Raw genomic sequence first — 22,170 nt, 5'->3', positions numbered from 1 at the left:
AAAAAGATGATAATGGGGCAATCGAGTTTAGACTGAGCTGAATGCCTGAGCCTAGTCCATATATTATTAAGCTTTCAGGATGAACCCAATAACAGCCCATACCAACGGGCTATGCCAAGAATTGCCACTTTTAATGCAGTTAGGGATGCAAGTTTGATCCGGTGACCCCGAGCCCACCCTGAGCCTGACAAGGTCTCGGCTGTGCTTTTCAGTCCATGGGCTGATTCAAGGCTGGTATTCCCACGCCTGGGCTGAGGCCTAGCCTAGTCTAGCCTCGCCCAGCCCAGCCCGATCCTATCTTATATATACATGTATCCAAGATAAGAGCCATAGATTAAGTATCATAATTTATATTCAATATAGATCATTACTTGAGTATATTTAATATGGGATAAAGAACACCCAGTCGCAACATACACATTACCCCAATGCCCTGACACAGGGGCGCACGAAATGACCACAACACCCCTTGGTCATTTCCAGGGTTCTAGGGGGTGCTGGTCAATTTGTGGGCCCCTATGTCAGGGTGCAAGGGCGGCGTATATGGGTCAACCGAGTGGCATTCTTCCACTCATTAAATATATAAATATTGAAGTTAAAAATATATGGGAAACAAGTGGTCACGGCGCTGAGGTGCCCATCTTGTGTCTGTCTCTCACCTACCCCCCACCCTCCAAATGGAAAGAACCACCCTGCCCCTCCCATTCCACCCCACCCAAAGTCACATGCTTACCTGAAGCAGGCAGCGTGCCCATCCTCTGCTCAAAAATATATTTTCCCATTTGTGTGTAAATAACATAAATATGATAAAATAGGGACAAACCTAGCGCAACTAGAGCCCGGTAGGACCAAGATTGGGCTCAGTCCTGCGGACCCCGTGATGTAGGTGCACTACCTTGGGCCAACCCAAACCTGTTTGAGAACCCAGATGAAGATGAACTAGATCCAGTTTGAATCTTTGGTCTAGTAAGATATTAGTAGTTTATTTATTTCCTTAATTATATTTACCTTATGCTAGAGTTTCATTCTGTTATTTAATTTAGAGTTTAATTCGATATAAGTTGGGTTAAATAATTAGGAGATTTTTATTTCTATTCAATTTTAGACTTCAATTAGGAAACTCTGATTTTGTTTTTATAAATAAGCTTGTAACCCAATTCATTGGACAGATTTGAGAATGAATTGAAAGTAAAGTTTGAAGTGCCAGTGTGGCTGTTGCTTGTGCGATCTCCTTCCCCTCCCCCTCCTCGTATGTGATTTCCCCTCTCCCCTTCAACTTTTCTTTTTTCCTAACCAGCCCTTGTGCGATCTCCTTCTCCACCCCACCCCGGGCTGGGGCTGGGTTTTTGAAAACCCAGGCTAGTGTCCATAGCTAAGGCAAAGAACCCCTACCAAAACCCAATATTTTGTGAAATAATCTATATTATTACAGACTGATACTACACAGGATCACACATGCCAAATGATGGAGGTATATACTGAGCTGATGATCTTTGCATGGAAATACTCCAACTTTGATACAAAGTATAAATATATCCGATCATTTGCCATTAGATTCAGAGGAAGAGAGATGCTTGGATCTATAATGTAGGAACAGTTTAGAAGCTCGGAGGCTTTAGAAATAAGTGGTAACAGTGGCATCATGGAGACATACAAGGATGTTTCAGATACAGACATCAAATGTTAACTAGATAGGAAAGGCAGTTGGAGACTATAATGTTGCTAACAGGTTAACAAGACTAGATAAACTTCAACAGAAAAAGAAGAAAAATTCCCTTGGGAATTGTTAATGATAAAACAGATGCAGCAACAGAATGCATATAAGAGTACGATAATTTATTTCTTTTCATTATACATTCTTGTTCACTGGGAGGGCGGGCCTTGGTTCAATGATAAAGGATGCTCCATTGTGACTAAATGGTCATAGGTTCGAGCCTGGAAACAGCCTCTCTGTGAAAACAGGGGTAAGGCTGAGTACATTATGACCCTCCCCAGACCTTACAGTGACGGGAGCCTTGTACACTGGGTACGCCCTACATTGAATATGAAATTAGCTTATCCGCCAACAGGTAGGCTCTCGATCATACAAAATGGAACGTTACACTTACTGGAAAATATGTAGGCCCATCGGTGATATTCAAGGCATTTTATAACCTTGGGATAGGGAAAGGACGACGTTGGTCCCATTCTGTAAAAATGTGATTACGAGTGATCTCATTGAGTGAACGACATCCGCTTAATGCCATAGTAAGCTCAAACTCATCACGAAGTATTTGGAGTACCTTTCTTACACCAGCCTCACCGTCAGCAGCCAAAGAAAAGACAACAGGCCTTCCAATCTGAGATTGAAAACAGGGTCAGATGGGTGGCATTTCCCGAGAAAAGAGTAAATACCAAGGCCTATACCACCATATTAATGTGGAATTATCTACTTACAAATATTCCAGAGGCTCCAAGTGCCAATGCTTTGAAAACATCTGTTCCACGCCGGACCCCGCCATCCAGGAAAACAGGAACTCGGCCTTGTGCAGCTTTGACAACCTAAATTTTAAGATACAATCTCAAGTAAATACAAGTCTACGTACTTGCTTCCTAATAATTTCCGGGGGAGGGGGAGGGGGAGCACATGTATATTTCCTAGTAATTTAACTACGCCAAATTATGTTAAAGAAAGAAAATCCACCTCCTCCAGAGCCATGATAGTGGCTGGGACATAATCAAGTTGACGAGCTCCATGATTGGACACAATGACACCCGCTGCTCCATTTTGAATGGCTAACCTCGCTGCATGATCAGCAGATTAAGAGGGTTATACAACAACAACAACAACAAACTCAGCGTTATCCTAACTTAATGGGGTCGGCTGCATGGATCCAAACAAACAAAGTAGATAAAAATGTGGTCTAGGAAAAAAAAGTGGAACGAAGAAATGGAAAAAGGGGGATGGGAAATGAAATGAGAATTGAGAAATGGAAAATGACAAATGAACGATGGAAAATAAAAGAAAGTAAAAGATAAAAGTGACAAATAAAAGTAAGAGGAAAGAGGCACAGCCCAGCAAATCAGGAGAATCTCAGCTAAATAGGGTCTGCTACATGGATCCTTACCCTCCAATAGGCTCTATCCGAGGTCATACATGGTACAAGAGTTCAAGGAGTCATTGACTGTGATCAGAAAATGGTGAGAATACGTTAAAAGTTCTGTTACTTACTATCCTCTTCAGTTAGAACACCTTTCACTAGAATTGGTAATGAAGTGATTGTCTGAAGCCACATCACATCCTGGTAAAATCCCCAAACAGAAGTTTCAGAAGGTTATTCCAAATCGGAAGAGCTTATGAACCAGACTACAATGTTAAATTTGGTAATAACTAATAAAATCTCCCCCCCCCCCCCCCGCCTTTTTCAATTAAGAACCCTAACCATCCACTTCCACCAAACATACCTTCCAGCTAAACGATTGATCAACTTGACCAGCAGCGTATGAAACAAATCCAGAGTCATCTGTCTGCATGACCCCACAAAGAGATCATGGATGACACCATAATAGGGAGGGGAAATCAACAATCCAGGTAAAAAAAAAATCCTGAAACTATTCAAAAACCCACCTTACCCATCTTGCCAAGGTCCAATCCCTCAAAATTCTTCAATATCAAGAATGGTGGTACAGAGAACCTGCAGGACAACATATAAAAAGAGACCTGATTCTTGGGAATTTGTAAAGTAACTGACGTACATATAAAGTAACTGGGAAAATTTTTCACATGCTTAGTTTAAGACCTCAAAAATCAACTCTCACAGGCTGGTGCACTGTCAACACTGCTCAGCCTAATCTTTCTAGGTATTTTTGTCTAGCATGTTTCAGTTGTACCTGTTTTTAATATCAGCTTCCCTGCGACCTAGTCTTGGAGTATCAACAGTGAGGGCAATTGCCTTAAAACCAGCCCTTTCAGCTCTTCTCACAAGTTGTGCAACTACATTCCTGTCTTTGAATACCTGAACAATAAGCAGAAAAGTACTTGATCAAGATTTCATTATATGCATCAAAGTAATTCAATCAACAAGAAAAGCAGCAAACAACAGATCATTAAAAGAAAAAAAAAAGGAAGCTTACATAAAGCTGGAAAAAGCGAATTCCAGGCCCTGTAGAAGCAACCTCGTCAACACTTGAGGTAGCCCATGAGGATAATGTCTGGATGGACCATTCATAAATAAATCAAATGTGACAGAGTACTCATAGAGGTTATACATCATAAAGGAACCATTTTACAAAATGTTCAGGACTTCTGCATTTCTAACACAAATAAAAAACTGAGAGCATTGAGGTCAGGTGAGTATTTCAGGAAAGAAGCATGGCAATATAATAGAAGGGAGAAAGTTCTCTGTCCGGGAGTGTGGCCTATGCCAGCACTCCCATGAGTCTATCTCTCTCCTCTCCATTTGAAAAGACACCTCTGCCCCCTTGTTTTGAGGAGGAGAGAGATAGACACATGGGAGTGCTGGCGTAGGCCACACTTCCGGACAGAAAACTACTTCCCATAATAGAAATATAACATAATTTTTATGGATAATGGTTAGTGTGCTGATTAGAGAGCAAAATATTACGCTACATATACATGGTATGAAAATCAGCACCATCAGTGAGGTAGAAAGAACATGCCAACATATTGAGGTAAAGGAGCAGCCACATTAAGAAGTTCAAGATTCCAACACCCTTAACTTTATCTACCTACGGACTATGGTGTGCAGAAAGTATTTTCAAATGCCTTCATCAATACAGTAGAAACATATTGGTAGCGGGATCCATGGTATTGGAAACTGCGAATGAGCTTAAATAACAGATGAATTTTACAAGAAAAAAATAGGCATGAAAAGATCATAAGTCAAACCATAATTGTGCCAGCTGCTGATGCTGCCCTTGCTGTTGCGTCCTCTCCTGCGTGAGAAAACCCTTGGTTCAGTCACAAAATTCATGTTTTTCTACTTAGGGTTCAAAACTTAATTGATTACTTGAATACCTCCTTCTGTTCAAATCCAGTCAATTAGGTTAAGGCTTGGCAAAGTAATGGAGTCACCAAGTCAAAAATTTTAGAGAAAATGTATAATGCACTTCCAGAGTTCAGGAAGTCAAGGAAGCACTTAGAATACCTTTAATGAGTCCTCCTACAGTCAATCTAATCCAAATTTAGATTCTAACAGTACATTTCTTTCCAATAATTCTTTTTTTTTTTTTTTTGGTGTGGGGGGGGGGGGGGAGAGTGTTTATGAGAGTGATTTAGATTCACCAATGCATTTGCTGACTCTTATTCGTTCATTTTGTTTTTCTACAAATTAGATTCAACAAATACATTGATGAATCATTTAACTCCATCCAAATTTATAATAGAAGACTTTCATAATCAATATAGCATTAAAGTTGGAAGATTGCATTTGAGTGAGTTTCTTCAATAGCAGGAAAGGGAAAAGAACTCGTTCTCACATTCTCAAAAATTTTAGAAATTCATTCACATACTTAGAAGTATATGGTATGCATAGTTGTCACGGCGGTTAGGCGACCCAAGGCGGTGGAGAGGGCCAAAGTTTAAGGCGACACCAACTAGGCGAACAAGGCGTCCAAGGCGCCTGGACGCCTAGGCGACGCCTTGACAACTATGATGGCATGCAACTTTAGCAACTCCGGGATGGATTATGAAGGGGTGAAACTTGATGAGATGGAGATTCCGCAAAGTGGCATTTTTAGGTATCTAGGATCAATCTCAGTAAGGATGGTGATATAGAAGACGACGTCACTCAGAGGATTAAAGTAGGATGGCTGAAGTGGAAAGGTGCATTTGGAGTTTTATGTGATCGACGGACTCCTTTAAAGCTTAAAGAAAATTTTACAGGACAGTCATAAGACCGGCTATGATGTATGCGGAGGAGTGTTGGGCAGTTAAGAAGCGTCATAAAGATAAACTAAGTGTAGTGGAGATGAGGATGTTAAGATGGATGAGTGGAAAAACCAAGAAGGATAAAATAAAAAATGACCATATTTGAGAGGGTTTAGGAGTAGCCCCGATTCTAGATAAGCTACGAGAAAGTCGCTTGAGGTGGTATGGCCATGTTCAACAGAGGCCACCGGAAGCTCCAGTTTGGAGGAGTGACTTGATTCAGATTGAAGGTACTAAGAGAGCTAGGGGCAGACCGAAAATGACCCTTGGAGAGGTGGTAAGGAAGGGCATGCGTAGCTTAGGTCTAGTTTCTAGTATGACATCCAATAGAGCTGATTGGAAGGCAAAGATCCGTGTAGGCGATCCCAATTAGTTTGCTTTAGACTGATTTGTAGGTGGGGCTGGTGTGTGCCCTTTCTCTTTTTTGTGTGTGTGGATCCGTGTAGCCGACCACATTTAGTTGGGATTACGCTGAGTTGTTGTTGTTGTTATTTACATACTTAGAATATCAATCTAATAGTGGAAACACCATATTTCTAATACTCAAATGAGTTTCAAGTCAACTTAAGCAGAACAAGTCCTGAAAACAGCTCCTATTATAAAACCAAGTAAGGCCCCCAGGATCTATCCCAAGAAAACAAGATTCAGTTGACTGAATGGATAAATTCCACAGATACAAACACAAAAATCAAAACATGAAATGTATCACTCAAGTAACAGACCTAGGGTTGAGCTGAAATGGAAATAGGTATTTATCATGTTTCATTAATAATAAATAATTCTTACCTTCCCAAACTTGATTAGAGCACAAGAAGGAAACAGGGATGTACCTTCAGGATGTGCCATTTTTTGCATGGCAGTTGGAGCAATCATAATGGGCATTGATATTTTGAAGCCCAAGACAGTAGTGGTCAGGTCTATCTTGGTCACATCAATAAGAATACGAGGCCGAAACCTATTTTTCAATAAAAAAAAACCATTAAAAAGGAGAACATCAGCTCAAGAAATCGTTGTTAGAAAGAGCAGACACTAGAAAGAAGAAAGCAGAACTGTTTACAAACAAGCATGTGAATCATCAGAAAAGAAACAGGGAAAAGAAAATATCCTCATTCTTTTTGCCCACAAAGGCGAACCACAAACAAAATGAACTTTCAGAAGCAATAAAACATCCATTAAAAAAAATAATATGTAGGTACAAAAACAATCATCAAGTTCTTGTAGAACATAAAGAACTTACAAAATCCTGGAGAATGCATTTCTGTTCTCCCGAAGAGTCCACTGGTCCTCTGCACCAGATGCGTAGTAGTCATAAACCATCTTTGGCAATTTTTTCTTTGCAATGGCCTCATACTCGGAAACATTGGTTATCTCCATCTTCACAGTTGACAATTTATGCTTTCCTCAATATCTAAATTCAATAGCAGAAGCAAATAAATTCAGATCCTATTTTGCCCCCAAACATGATAAACCAAAAACAGAATATTATCCTATGACAGATTCTGCCAAAACCTACAAGTTAGAAACATCTAAACTCTGAAAAATTGTTATTAGCTCCAAGGAATCTAAACAGAAATAAAGATCTGTTTCAAGACACTAACAGAAAACACATAAATGAACGGAAGCAAAAGTTTTATCAAGCCCATGCCAAGAGGATAGAAATATAATCTCATATTAAAGTCTAAGACTTCAAGAAAATATAGCCATACATAATCCCAAATCTAAACAGAGTATTCAAAACCACAGGAAATATTTAAAGAACAGCAAACGACCACAGATTAAGTTCCGATCCTGACAAGATTCATATGAAGAAGATATGGAAAATATGAGACCCAATTCAACTAAAGCCCATAAGATGACACACGGATACCCAACTTTAAATTTAAATCTAGTCATTCTCCAGCAGGAAATTAGAAATCCTCCGCTCGGTGTATAGTTGTCCTAATTTCAAAAAAAACAGTGAAGCTTGAACGCTTGTCTAATGCCAAACCAAAAAACTAATTTACATCATAAGACTCCGAAGCAAAAGGAAAATTTTAATCGTAAGACTCAAATATGCTCCTATTCATCAGCCAAAATAGAAGAATCAATAAATATTGAGAAGAAATTCTTACAGACCAGCCAAGATAAAATTCAGATAAAATCTACATGCGAAAACATCGAAAACGCAATCGACAATTGAAATCTACTCAAAACCCATGTCTTTGGAGCAAAGACAAGTTCAAGCACTCAATCCCAAGCCAAGTTTTGACGACACCCACATGGGAAAAATCACAAACAGAGGCAGACCTATAGAAAGAAAGATTACCTTGGCTTCCTTTTGCCTAAACAGTAGATTGCATGAGAGGAAAACCACAAGTTTGAGTTGTAGACAACCAGTGGTGACTGTGATTTAAAAAGGAAAAGCGTCATACGAAGTCAAATGAGCACTGTTCTAAAGTACGTTCTGTATTCTGTATTCAAATCGCTACGAAGGTACGTTCTGTATTCTCTAGCATTCTCAGCTCAGCTTTCTCTCCGTCTCTTTGCTTGCCATCTTCTTCATCTGTTCTTCTTGACTGCAGCCTCCATCTAATATCAATAAGCCCAGGTTGAGAGAGGAAATAGTGTCCCTTATTCTCAGTTCCATCAGCTTCAAAGACAGCACTGACATGTAAAGCAGATGATTGTTGCAGCGGCATAAGATACTATTACTTGCATGCATGCTCAGCCGTCTAATCGTTGAAGGCATCAGAAGAGAAGAAAACGTATGCAGCCAAGGGTTTTTCACACCGCACTTTACTACCAATCCTCCTCTTGGTGATTCGGATTCTAAACCCTTGTATTCAATTTTAGAGATCCTACAAAGGGTTTTTCACACCGCACTTTCACGGGAATTTAAAACCAAACATTAGAACAGTTCAGTAAGCCAAATAGGAACTGATTTATATAACCAAATTGAAATCGGATTTAGAACCAAAGTGGAACCGTCTTGTAGATCTGAATTAACCATAACCAAACCGAACCGAGCAGGTTTGGATTTGGTATCCAATTCCAGAAACGACTCGATTCTCGGTTCAGTTTTCGGATCATACCATCAATCCATGGAACCGAACCGACTGACACATGCTTTTCATTTAGCCTAATAGCCTAATCAGGTATTTTTCTTGCTTCTTGTGAGTCTAGTCCTTCCTGCCTCCTTGATTTTGGGGTTTTTTTATCACATGACCAATACTTCGGACCTATTCCATACTTGTCTCACTCGTTGGGGAAAGGACAAGGTCCGATTTGTTTATGGATCCCTTTCTTCGATCTTTGATAAAGGCACTGTTTCTAGTTCTCGTACCATCTCTTTGACCTTTGTTCTTTATGTTCCCAACTTATGTGTTAATTTGCTTTCCATTTATCGTCTTACTATTGGCAGTAAATATTGTGTTCATTTCTATTCAACTCATTGTGTGTTTTCAGGACCTAGTGATGGGGGCAATGATTGGATATGGTAGAGTACGGGATGGCCTCTACTACTTGGGTCCAAGTCTTCCAGTTTCATCTTCATCAGTCTCCGCTCATAATCTTAATCGGGTAGAGAGTTCTCTTACTCAATGCCAACAGTGGCACCGTCGTTTGAGACATCCGTCATATCGTGTTTTATGATATTTATTTCGTTCTTTAGTTAAACATTGTTCTTTGGCTAATTTACATTGTCATATTTATGAATTTTCTAAACATACTAGGTTCTCTTATTTTCCTATTGATAATAAAAGTTTGATTCTTTTTTCTATTATACATTTAAATTTATGTGGTCCTTCCAAAGTTATTGCTAGGGGTGGGTTTAAATGGTAATTACATTCATTGATAATTGTATCCACTTGACCTAGGCCTACCTTCTTCAGACCTAATCCGAGGCTTTTTCTTGTTTTCAGTCCTTTCATAACATGATTATCAATCAATTTAATGCCAAGGATCAGATCTTAGGTAGTAACAATGGAACCGAATACATTGATGGTTCCTTCCTTCAATATCTTGACTCTTACAACACTGTTTCCCAAACTTCATGTGTCCGGACTCCGGAACATAATGGTATCCCATAGCATAAAAATCGGATCTTCTGGAAAATACTCGGGCATTGATGTTTACCACTTATGTCCCTAAATTCTATTTGGGATATGCAATTCCTATATCTACCTTTTTTATCAATCGGGTTCCTTTTAGTGTCCTTAACTTTAAAACTCCAATGAGCCAACTTCTGGATCCCTCCCTTGCTTCTCACCTTCCTCCCAAGGTATTTGATTGTGTTTTTTTCGTACACAACACTTCTCCCTCTCATTCCAAAATGGATCCTAAGGCTATTTGGTGTATCTTCCTTCGGTATTCTACTTCCCAGAAAGGATACCATTGTTGTCATCCCCTACTTGAAAGCTTATTGTTACCAGGGATGTGACCTTTCATGCAAATAATTCATATTAGTAGTCATCTCTTCTCGGGGAGCATTTGCCTTCAGTGGGAGAAGCCCAACACCACTCCAAGTAACAAGGACGTAATCACTTACTCACGAAAGAAAAAGAAGCATTTCCCTGTCTTACCATATCCATCTACGCCTCCTAAGCTAGCTCCAAAACAATCAGTAGGTAATAGTCCCTCTCTTCCATCTGATGTTGACCATCATTAGGAAAGGTGTTAGATCACATACCTTGCACCATATTTCTAACTTTGTATCTTATAGTTCTTTATCTCCTCCCTAACATGCTTTTGTCTCTTCATTATTTTCTGTATTTATCTCACATGGTTCGAAAGAAGCTATCATAGACCCAAAGTAAAAAGATGCTATGTTAGAAGAAATGCAGACCTTGAAGAAGAATGATAATTGGGAGCTGGTTCATCATCCTGAAGGGAAGACACCAGCGTTAGGTAATCATGGGATCATCTCCATGGTTACCCATGGAAAACCAAAACGAAAAATTATTATGGTTTGATATAAAAATTTACCAAACTCTTCTCTTTCTTGTCCCATAAAAATTAGGGTTTTACAAGAAGATAAAAGAACATCTTTTTTCCATTCAATGGAAAGAGGAAATTATCCCATACTCGAATGCGTAGCGGAAAGAGATCGATTCGGGTGTTCTTTTGCATCCCATGAATATCAAATAAAAGAGACTCAATGCATAGATAAAAACATTAAGATTCACTAACCTGGAGATACCTAAGTGTTTCTCCTCCTCCAAATAATGGTTCTTCTCCCAATGAGAACTTCAAGAACCCTTTCTTGAACCTTCTTGATACAACCATGCAACCAAAGATTCCCAAGTCAAATAACCAGCTTCTCCAAGAACAGAATGATCCAATCTTTCACAAAAATCAAGGTTTGCCAAAACCTTAACCTGCTTTCCACTCAAAGAGGACAAAAGCAAGAGACAAGAGAGAGGAGAGAGAAATCATGTGGAGGGGGAAGGGCTGAGAATTTTGGCCAAGCATAGGCAGCCGGCTCCCCCCTTTGTGTATACATAGTTGTGGCTCTAAAAATCCCCATGCCAATTCCTAGTGAGAGTCTGACACTCTCTCTATTACACCAATGCCCAAAATTTGGGTCTAATTTGAACTTTACATGTAGGACTGGCAGCAGAGTGACTAGACCTCATGAGCAAGTCTACTTCTGGAAGTCTAAGGGTAAGTCTAACCATGACCTATTTGGATGACCTATGTTTTTCAACATGTGTATTTAGGACATATAAACCATCTAGACAAAGTGCCCTCACTTGTACGAATACCCTGGAGAAAACCCCGGACCATTTGGACTTGTATCAATACTTTTGGCTTGTCAGAATCATGCAGGCTGAGCCTACGGTCGATCGAATACACAGACCGCACAGGCTATTTTGCTCAGAAATTGAAGTCCCAAGGTGTGGACCTCACCCACTCGGACCTGGGGCTTGACCCATCTATTCTTAAGTCCAATTTAACCTAAATAACCTATCCTAAACACTAGGACACTCAAACTCATCCCCAATCTAACCTAAGTACAGTTTAATTCATTGAACAACTTATCCAAACAGCCCTTAGTGCTCCCATCTTAAAATTGGTAAAACCCTAATCTTCTTCTCATTCCACTTCATTTTCCAACCCTAGAGAAGAGAGAAAACGTGGAGAGCAAGGAAAGGAAGAAGAAGAAGTAGGAAACAGAAGAAGAAAGGAGAGAAGGAAGAAGGATAAGTGGCTCCATTGCTGTCCCAACCTCCATTTCAGCTGATCTTGAGCTCCATCTTCACCCCAGCTGATTGAGAACTCAACCCCTACCTAGGAGCACTTTGGTTTATTTCTAGCTTTGAAGCTTCCCCTCTTGTTGTTCTAAGCTAAATTCCACTGTAAGCTATCTATTCTACTTGAATTCCATGCAATTCCTTCTAGAATCTAGGTGGTAGTTGCTCAATTCATGCTCAGATCATAGGGCTTCTTGCCCTACTCTAATTAATCCTTCAATTGGGTGCTAGAGACACCAATTGCTAACCCTAATTAGCTAATTCCCAATCCTACAACTTAGCTACCATGAAACCTCCATTAATTGACCTTCAATTTGGGAATCCTTGACCTAGAACCCAATTCCTTGTAAAACCCTAATTGGATCATAGACCCATGGTCATTTTGTAACTCTAGAATGATAGGAGGATTCCCCAATTGATCCCCTGTAGGTCCCATACTCAGATACCACCCACAGCTCAAGTCATTGCTGAAAACAGTAAAAATGGCTTGTGAGGTCAATGGGTACGGATGATGGTCCATCGATCACACCACAGACTGCATGAATGGAATCTTCAGGAGAATGACCACTGCCTGCACAGACTGCACCTGTACGGATGATAGGTCTCACAGACCGCACCATCGACCGCACAAGTATAAAATTGTTTGACTAAGGGTTTTGACCCTTCATCTCTCTCCAGCTAAAGTAAACCTGTAGCTCAACTTGATATGATAACCTGCACCTACGGTGAGGACGTATGCTGCATGGAACCTGAGATTATATACAACGATTATGAATGGATTAGATACTTGACTTTAATTTGGGAATGTTTCTTATTTGTAAAAGATGTATGCCATTCAAGCATGTATTATGCCAACATGCCTAGATGTTATACTCACTATGCATGCTTACGTAGAATATCTTCTTATATGAATGTTAGTGTAGGATTGGTTATGATATAACATTATCATGATGAATGCTAGACTTAGGAAATATTCTTTTGTTTGAACTGTTATGATGGAATTGAGAATGCAGATATTGATTATGTGTTGAGACGTGAATGTGAATGGTGATTATAATTGTCATATGATGAGATATGATGATTACGTGATTATGAGATGAGTGTTAGCGATAGGATCTAAGTGTTGCGAGTAGGCGTCGGACTTGGGATCGCTATGAATGATTTAAGTGAATGGTCATATAGTGTAACTGTGTATTAGAGATGACTGTTGCATTAGGATGGAAATGAGTTTGTGATCGGCCGAGCATTATTTCGGTATCACAGCGCTTATGTGTATATGTGTAAGCTAGAGGGGGCGAGAGGATAGCCGGACCAACCATTCTTTCGGCACTATGGACTCGACCTCTGGCCTACGCATATGTGTGTCCTTTCATGCATATAATTATATGTTGGTTAGGTTTGTACTACACCAGTGCTACACCCCCTTACCAATAGGGGGTAAGGTGTTGGTAACCAATGGTGACATTCAACGGATTGAAGTACCATTCTCAAAAGATCGGTGTCTAGCGTGATCGGCTAAGGTATTGTAACCGAGTGAGAGCTAGGGTTATATAAGGGTTTACGGACAACTCATGGAGGAGTCCAGTACCGCAGGCTCCCAACGTAACTCGGGTCTTTCATCGTCGGATTGTCATCCATTTTATGGCACCGGAGGCCGGGGATGCTACCTAGGGTGTTGTAGTAGCACTAGATCCGGACTAAGATTGTGATGTTAGGTGAAAAATCAACTAAGGCATTCATGCATCATATGATTTGTGCATACATAATATTGTGATTTCTTGCATGATCTAATTACTTATTGGGCTTAGTGAAGCTCAGCCCTTGAGGGTCCTCTTTTTTTAGATGTGGATGCAAGAGATGCAGTAACGGTAGATGTGGGTCTTCCCTACTTGTACATTGATGGACTTGACATTTGGGGTTCTCCCAATGGAGAGGAGCACAGACCTGAATGCGCATGCGATGCTTGTGCTTATGGAGTGGTGTAGTGTGGGCTTGAGGCCTTTTTAGATATTTGAATATTTATTTAACTTTTGGGTTGTAATCAATTATTTATTACTACCTGGATGGTCGTAGTCTTGTATACATTTAGTACAGTTTTTTACAAATCTTATTGTCACACCCCTATCCCGACAAGGGATAAAATACAATATCAGGGTATGATTGGGGTGACACGCGTCATCCCACCTCACGCCAGGATCTCGATGCAGTGGCCAACTCACAGTCATAAACCAATATTACAATACAATAATATCGTAGTGCGAAAGATAAAGGAATATTACATTTCCAACGATCATAAAATAAGCGGAAGCGCTCATGAGTTACCTCATGTTCACACGGCTAAGTGATACATAAATAGTTTGGATGGATATCCCAATGACCATAGCATAACTACCCCAAAACAAGTATAATAATAAATATTTATACAAGGCATGTGGCCCCAAAAAAAAACAAAAGAAGGGAACAAGTCCCAAGTATCAATACAGCCCGTAGGCACAATCATCATGGGCAACTATCGCCATGATCCTCGCCACGGTCTCGGCTCCACAAGAATCATCCGCATCAAAATCTAAAAAGAATGTGTACACGGGGTTAGCTCCACCGAGCTAGTGAGAGAGAAAAGGGGATGCACAATCACACAATCACAAATAGTCCATGGTGCATGCTATTATTAATTCATTTACCACCTAACACACAATGCTAAGTCAATGGGTATATGCTATCGCAATAACTCTGAAGACATTGTGGATCCTTCCATTCTCACCACAATGCAACCTCAATTATTACTATGGAGCCCCGCCGGTCGTAGTCATCACCACCCGCAGGCGACTCCCGATAACCATTACTACCCCGGCCTGGCCTCTCTAACTCTCCACACAGCAGAGTGCTCGCTACCCAACACCTAAACCCCTTGGTAAGGGTCGAGCATAGGAACTCGAGCCTAACCACGATATACTACATGAATCCTATCGTGTTGAGAGGTACATCCGGTGTGTCAACGTCCCCATTCCATCTAACACCGGTACCAAAGACAACACGGCGCATACAGCAAGAATGAGATGCAATATACAATTCCATCGTACACGGGGTTCCGGTGCGATTTCCGACCGTAACCCAACACAAATCCATATCATCCAAATCATCATCATCGAATAAGAATAAATGCAAATATGCAATCATGCTTGAATGATAATGTCACAATATAATTCATAAATGCATGAATAAGCAATAGTAAACAAGCTCAAACAATACCCAAACCCACTCACCAATTACTTCAAATGGAGTTTGTATAAGCGAATGATTCCTCGCTCAAAATCACCCCATTGCACATATGTTGGCGCCTATGGAAGTGAATAAGAGTGTGAGAGAGTGTAGGGGAGGCCTCATAGAGAAACCCCACCATTTACATAAGTTATAAGCCTTAAAATCGCATCGGAGGCAACGTCGGACTCAGCAGCTCGCGCCTCCGACCTTGCCTCCGACCTTCCCCGCAGCTCGGGACACATCGGAGGCAAACATCGGACTCACGCAGCTTGCCTCCGATGCAATCCAAGTGTGATTTCAAGGTCTTTAAAAGCCCGTGGTTGTCCCATTTGGTTCTCTAAGCCTCAAGGGACTAGGGAGGGGTGTCTTGGAGTCTATTTGGGTCTTAGAAACACCCAACATTCAAAGATTTAAGGGGGTTTAAAGGATCAAAAGCTCAAAATCCAGATTTGGGGTTTTCTTTGGTGGTTGAAGCTTTAGAATCAAATAGATTCAAGCAAGAGGTCAAAATAGAGGTCTTTATAAGATTGTAATGAAAATGGGATAGCATCCTACAAGGGGAAACTACACATGGCTCGAGCTAACCCTTTGGGTTTCCAAAAGAAATCCCCATCTTGGGGCTGCAACCAACGAACCACCCAAGCTCAAACGAGCAAGGGGGAAGAGAGAAAATGGGGAAAAGGGCACTTGGCTTACCTGGTTTGAGGTACACATGAGGTGCCCTCTTTAAAGCTCCAAACCCAAGGCCTTTCCTTCTTCTTCTTCCCTTCCTTCTCCTCCTTCTCCTCCTCTCTTCAAAGCTCTCCTCTCCTTTCACGATTAGGTTAGGAAAGAGAAAGAAAAAGAAAGACTAAGGAATAGTCTTACCCCTCTCTCTCATATAGACTTCACATTTATTGGCCTATTTGGATAAGGCCTCATAAGTGTAACCTAGGGTCTATTTGGGTAGGGTCAAACATGGCAGGGCACCAATAGCACCTTAGCCACAGGGTCTCACCCACAAGGGTCCTTGTTAGCAGCATTGATGCGTGGTCGGAGGCAGCCAAGAACCTTGCCTCCGATGCGAGTAGGAAGGTGGTTCCCACCATAAGAGGTCGTGGCCTTTGGACCACACTTCGAGGGCTTTGAGAGGGCAAGAAACACACAACAAAATTTGGTCAACTACTTACCCCACACGTCAAGGTGCAACCTCCGTGGTCCCGACTAGTTTCCACAGGCAACCTCGTACTATGGTCAATATAGTGGGTTTGACCACCGGTGAGAACAACTCACCGCATACGTGGCGTGATAACTACACGCCACGGGAAGAATTAATAATTAATTATACTCCTGGGGTGCGGGTATAACACTTATGATGCTGGGATAAGATTCAACTTACTTATATGATATCATCTTGTTAGCCTTATGATTACGTTATTATGCTTCCGTTGTTACTCTGATCATATTTATTATGTGGGGTCAGTGATCCTAATATGACAAGTGTAGATCCTGGTGTTGGTGTAGGATACCAGGATGTATCCTAGTCACACTGCTTGGTCCCAAGGAGGGGGTGTGACACTCTCTCCTCAAAATTTAACTTGAAACTAATGGGCTTTCTTGATGGCTTCTACTTGATGAAGAAAAGAATCTAAAAGGGAAATAAAATAATTAATAGATTTAATTTTTAATGGGTTTTTAATTAAATGCATCAAGTCCATTTAAAATTAAATAGATTAATCATTAATTAGCAAATCACAGAAATACCCCGCATAATAACAAGTGGGGCCATAAGTCCTAAACTTACACGTATCATCCCAGACATGGATTTTGTCATCTTTATCGGTTTGAAAATCTGAGTCAATATACCCCAAAACCAACAACTGATCACATCCATAAACTAAAAAATGATCCTTAATCCTCAAATATTTGAGGATGTTTTTCATAGCAGTCCGATGCTCTCGTTTGGGATTCAACTGGTAACAACTTACAATACCTACTACATAGCAAATGTCTGGCCTCGTACACAACATAATGTACATAAAACTTCCTACTGTAGAGGCATAGGAAATCCTCTTCATCTCTTTAATGTCTGTTTGGGTTTGAGGACACTGAGATTTGGAAAGATTAATTCCATGCCAAAAAGGAACACTTCCTCTCTTGGAGTTCTCCATACTGAATCTGGCTAGGACTTTGTCTATGTAGGCAATTTGTGACAAGCCTAACATCCGTATTTGGCGATCTCTTACAAGTTTAATCCCTAGGATATAGGTAGTTTCTCCGAGATCTTTCATAGAGAAAGTAGTGGACAACTATTGCTTAATCGATGAAAGAAACCCCACATCATTTTTTATGAACAATATGTCATCTATGTATAATACAAGAAAACATATTGTACTCCCACTGAATTTCTTGTAAACGCATGGTCCATCTATATTTTGATCAAAACCAACTAATTTGATTGATTGATCAAATTTGATGTTCCAATTTTTGGAAGCCTATTTTAGTCCATAAATGAATCTTTGCAACTTGCATACTTTGCTTTCTTCCTCCAAGGAAGAGAACCCCTCTAGCTGTTGCGTGTAGATTTTCTCATCGAGGAATCCATTCAGAAATACGATTTGCACATTCATCTACCAGATTTCATAATCAAAGTATGTTGCGATTGCCAATAAAATTCTGATGGATTTCATCATCGCCACTGGGGAAAGTCTCATCATAGTCGACACCCTCTTTCTGGGTATATCCTCTTGCCACCAGCCTTGCTTTGAATCTTTCAAATTTTCCATCAGGGCCCTTCTTTCTCTTGAAGATCCATTTACATCTAATGGGTTTTACCCTTATTGGTGGATCGACTAGAGTTCAAACCTTATTGGAATGCATTGAATCTATTTCAGAGCGAATCGCTTCCAACCATTTAACAACATCAACATCCTTAAGAACCTCAGAGTATGTTGTCGGATTATCACCCGACTCAATCGAAACCATGTGGAACTCTTCCATTATTTTCTTATCTCCTGTGAAAAAAAGTAAACCTAGTGGGTGGTCTAGATATCCTCCCACTGCGTCGAGGTTCTTGAGGTGTTGGCATTTCAGTGAGTACATTTGTTGGTCTCACTTTAGGAAGTGATGTTTCCGAGTTATCCTATAACTCCTCAATAACTACAGGTTTTGACTTCTTGGTGAATATTTCTTCCTTAAGGAAAGTAGAATATTTACTTACAATAAACTTTTGGTCATTAGGGTTATAGAAGTAATAGCCTATCGTGCCTTTAAAGTATCCCAAGAAATAGCACCTTGAAGTCCTTGACTCCAACTTATCTGTCTGTTGTTTACGCACATGTGCGATGCAGCCCCACACCTTCAGATGTTGTACACTGGGCTTTTGCCCTTTCCACAACTCAAACGGTGTCTTAGACACAAATTTTATTGAAATCCTATTCAAGATATACATGGTTGTTTTTAGGGAAAATCCCCAAAAAGATAGAGGGAGCTCATTATAAGTGAGCATAGTCTGAACCATATCCAATAGAGTCCAGTTGCGTCGTTCAGATACACCATTCTGTTGTAGTGCTCTAGGATTCGGTAGCTGACTAACAATCCCATGTGATGTGAGATACCCTATAAACTCATCCAACAAGTGCTCTCCTCCATGATCTGGTCACAATGACTTAATGCGTTTATCTAACTGTCTTTCAACTTTGGCTTAGAATTCCTTGAATTTCTCATAGGCTTCTGATTTCCTATGCATCAAGTAGATGTATACATATCTAGAGTAATCGTGTGTAAAGGTTATAAAGTATTCATATCTCTATCTTGCTCCACACACGTCAGTGTGTATTAATTCTAACAGATCTGTGGCTCTAATACCTTTATTGCTACAGGATTTCTTGGACATCTTGCCCCGAAGGCATGACTCACAGATAGGAAAGGGTTCGACCTTTAGACTATCCAAGGGTCCTTCCTTTACTAACCTACTGATTCGGTCCATATTAATATGACCTAATCTTAAATGTCACAAATACGTTAGATTCACTGGAGCTGCTTTCTGTTTCAGATCAGCATTCGAAACAATATTCATTTTAACTGAAAAAATTAGAAATACAATCCATTTTGCAGATAACCAGATGCCACGAAAAAATTATTTAAACGAATAACTAATTTAGAATTAAAGGAAAAACTATACCCATCCAAAACAAGTTTGAAATTGAGAGTATCTTCCTCTTAAAAAAGGGTGCATAATAATAATCCTTTAAAATTAAATTAACGGAACCAAAATTTAAATAATAAGTTCCAACAACCATCGCCATGGCTTCAGCTCTAGTGCCCATCCTCATGTGCACCTCATTTCTTTTCAGCTTCCTTGTCTCCTTGAACCCCTGCTCTACATTACAAACATGGATAGTGGCGCCAGAGTCCACCAACCGCGAATTAGATGGTTCAATAGACAAAATCGACTCATAAAGAGCACATCATATATACCTTCTTTAGGAATACCCGATTCATTCAGCTTCTTATCTTTCACAGTTACCAGGAATGCATGGCAGTTCCTCTTCCAATGACCCGCCTTGTAAAAGAAGCACTTGCCCCGTGCTTTCTTTTTGCCCTTACCATCTCCCTTAGGTTTCAAGGCTTTCGCCTTACTATCTTCTTCTTCCTCTTCCCTTTCGAAGAAGGCTTAGCATCAGTGGTGTTGACTTCCAACTTGTTACCCTTTAGGGTCTTCTCTGCTTTTACCAGAGCATTGGCCAGCTCAGTGTGCTCCAATTCCTTATTGCTAATATTGTAAGACATACGAAAAGGAGCATAGGTAGTGGGAAGGGAATTTAAAATAACATCTGTCTTGTACAACAGATCGAATGTCATCCCCATGGACTCCAGCTTCTCAAATAAATTTATATTTTTCATGACATGATCCATCACTGAAACCCCTTAGGAAATCCGGGTGTTATGGATCTGGCTCACCACATCGTAATGTGCATGAGTGAGCTGCCTGTTAAATAGCTCATCGAGCTTATCCACCTTACCCCCAGCCATTCTTATGTTCTTTATTGAATCCACCACTGTCTTATCCACGGACCCCAGTATATATAGTGAGGCTTTAGAATCCCTCACATTAAAATCCTGGTACATTTCCAGGTATTCCAGTCCGTTATCTGGGAGAGGCTCCATAGGAGGTTCCTCATTAAGAACTGAGTAAAGTTCTTTTGCAGTCAGGAGCAGCTTAATGCTCCGATACCAATCAACATAATTGGGTTTAGTTAGTTTTGAATCACTAATTAGGCCTTACATGTTTGAATTCACGACAACTATCCTAATAGAATCTATACATGTACAAGTAAAATCACATGCATCAATAACCATCGATAAATTAAAATGAGCAAACATTATCAATGGTCTCTCAGAATTTAAGTCTCCCTCATGACTTGGAAAGTGAATTTGATACTTACTACCCTTGCATGCATAACTTACCCTGTTGGGAGTCATTATACACACCTTGGTAGTATGGACTATGTTGTGCGCCCCTTGGGCTTCCAATATTTTTTGCCACCTGAGTGTCATGTCCAGATCTTGTCAGTTGACATACACTCAAGTCATGTATACACCCACTGCATTGGTTAGAATATAAAATCATGAAAGTTGTTCCACTATCATAGTATATATCCTCACTTTCCGTACTTTAAACTTATCATATAAGAGATAAATATAGACAATTATGTTCCATGGGCCTGACTTTATCCTGTTGGCATCCGCAAGGCCATGTTACACAATCTCCACATTTCCCCTCAATGGGAGGCCATGTATTTTTCTACTAACCTAGATTAATCCATATCATACATGTATTGATATCAAAGAAGGATAATGATCAATTCTCACATAAAATAACAACCATGGATAGCACAATTAATTAACCATTTTTAATGTGATTATGGGATGTCAGCAATTAATAGAAGTAAAAATAATTAAAGTTCTCTCCCATCAAGACTAATAAGTCTTCTATGAATCATGAGTGCATTATCATGCCATGGATGTATCACATACTTTGCCTCGATCATGTCCTTCGTCCAGTTACGCATCAAAGCTGGTAAAGAATATCTCCATGTACTTTGAACGCCACATGTGGATCACCATCAACATGAACTGGGAAATCCTATTTCCACTAAAATTACATTAAAAACCTAGGAAAAATCTATACATTTCTTTTTCAAAAATAAGAAATCCCTGATGGAGAAACCAACCCACCATCTGGGTTACCCATGGGGGGGAGTACATTAGTTTGTAAAAAAGAAAGGGGGAGGGACAGAAAGAGACAGAATAAGCATCACATGTACCTATAACCCACAAAGAAATCAAATTTGCATCATATGCAACACATGCCATCCACATTATTAGGTAGCCAATCCCATAATCACATAGTCATTGCAACATTATATAACATCACCATTCAAACCATTTGGATTTTGCCATTATTTCAAATCACAAAAATAACCATCAAATCTCATGTGAAATCATGTACCCAAGCCCATCAAATTAAAAAATACTTTTTATTTTAAGCTAGGTGAAGAGACACTCTCTTCACCCATCTTCTTCCTTCAAAAACCCTAAATTAGATTTGATAAACACTTCTAAAAAATAATTAATTTTTTTGTTTTGTTTTGGAGGGAATGAAGACTACTGCCAACTCACTGGACAACATGCACGCACCACAGGCAGCAGCCACAGGCCGCACGCGTGTGGTGCTAGTCACGGGCCTACTGCAGCTGCGTGCTGGGC

The 22,170-nt window shown here is 40.1% G+C and overlaps 1 protein-coding gene across 6 annotated transcripts in view; it reads right to left on the bottom strand.

The window, feature by feature from the left end:
* Nucleotides 1-2,082: 2,082 nt before the first annotated feature.
* The window catches only part of LOC122639776 (peroxisomal (S)-2-hydroxy-acid oxidase-like), a 50,013-nt gene continuing 29,925 nt past the window's right edge, over nucleotides 2,083-22,170 (bottom strand). The window contains exons 1-12 of one of the 6 annotated variants that reach the window (XM_043832733.1): nucleotides 8,235-8,317; nucleotides 7,167-7,337; nucleotides 6,760-6,884; nucleotides 4,889-4,935; nucleotides 4,114-4,191; nucleotides 3,871-3,995; nucleotides 3,608-3,674; nucleotides 3,445-3,507; nucleotides 3,212-3,281; nucleotides 2,684-2,784; nucleotides 2,437-2,541; nucleotides 2,083-2,339 (exon numbers count right to left, since the gene is read on the bottom strand). In XM_043832733.1, the coding sequence (XP_043688668.1) occupies nucleotides 2,148-2,339; nucleotides 2,437-2,541; nucleotides 2,684-2,784; nucleotides 3,212-3,281; nucleotides 3,445-3,507; nucleotides 3,608-3,674; nucleotides 3,871-3,995; nucleotides 4,114-4,191; nucleotides 4,889-4,935; nucleotides 6,760-6,884; nucleotides 7,167-7,303 (1,110 nt within the window). In that variant the 5' untranslated portion in view covers nucleotides 7,304-7,337; nucleotides 8,235-8,317 and the 3' untranslated portion in view covers nucleotides 2,083-2,147. Of the gene's footprint in view, nucleotides 2,340-2,436; nucleotides 2,542-2,683; nucleotides 2,785-3,211; nucleotides 3,282-3,444; nucleotides 3,508-3,607; nucleotides 3,675-3,870; nucleotides 3,996-4,113; nucleotides 4,192-4,888; nucleotides 4,936-6,759; nucleotides 6,885-7,166; nucleotides 7,439-8,074; nucleotides 8,205-8,234; nucleotides 8,318-22,170 lie in introns of those variants that run through there. The other 5 variants (XM_043832731.1, XM_043832732.1, XM_043832735.1 and 2 more) reach the window with 5 other exon arrangements.

Source organism: Telopea speciosissima, chromosome 9 (genome assembly GCF_018873765.1).
Source record: "Telopea speciosissima isolate NSW1024214 ecotype Mountain lineage chromosome 9, Tspe_v1, whole genome shotgun sequence".
NCBI lineage: Eukaryota > Viridiplantae > Streptophyta > Magnoliopsida > Proteales > Proteaceae > Telopea > Telopea speciosissima.
Note: the sequence above shows the minus strand (reverse complement) of the source record. Positions and strands in the feature narration are given on the sequence as shown.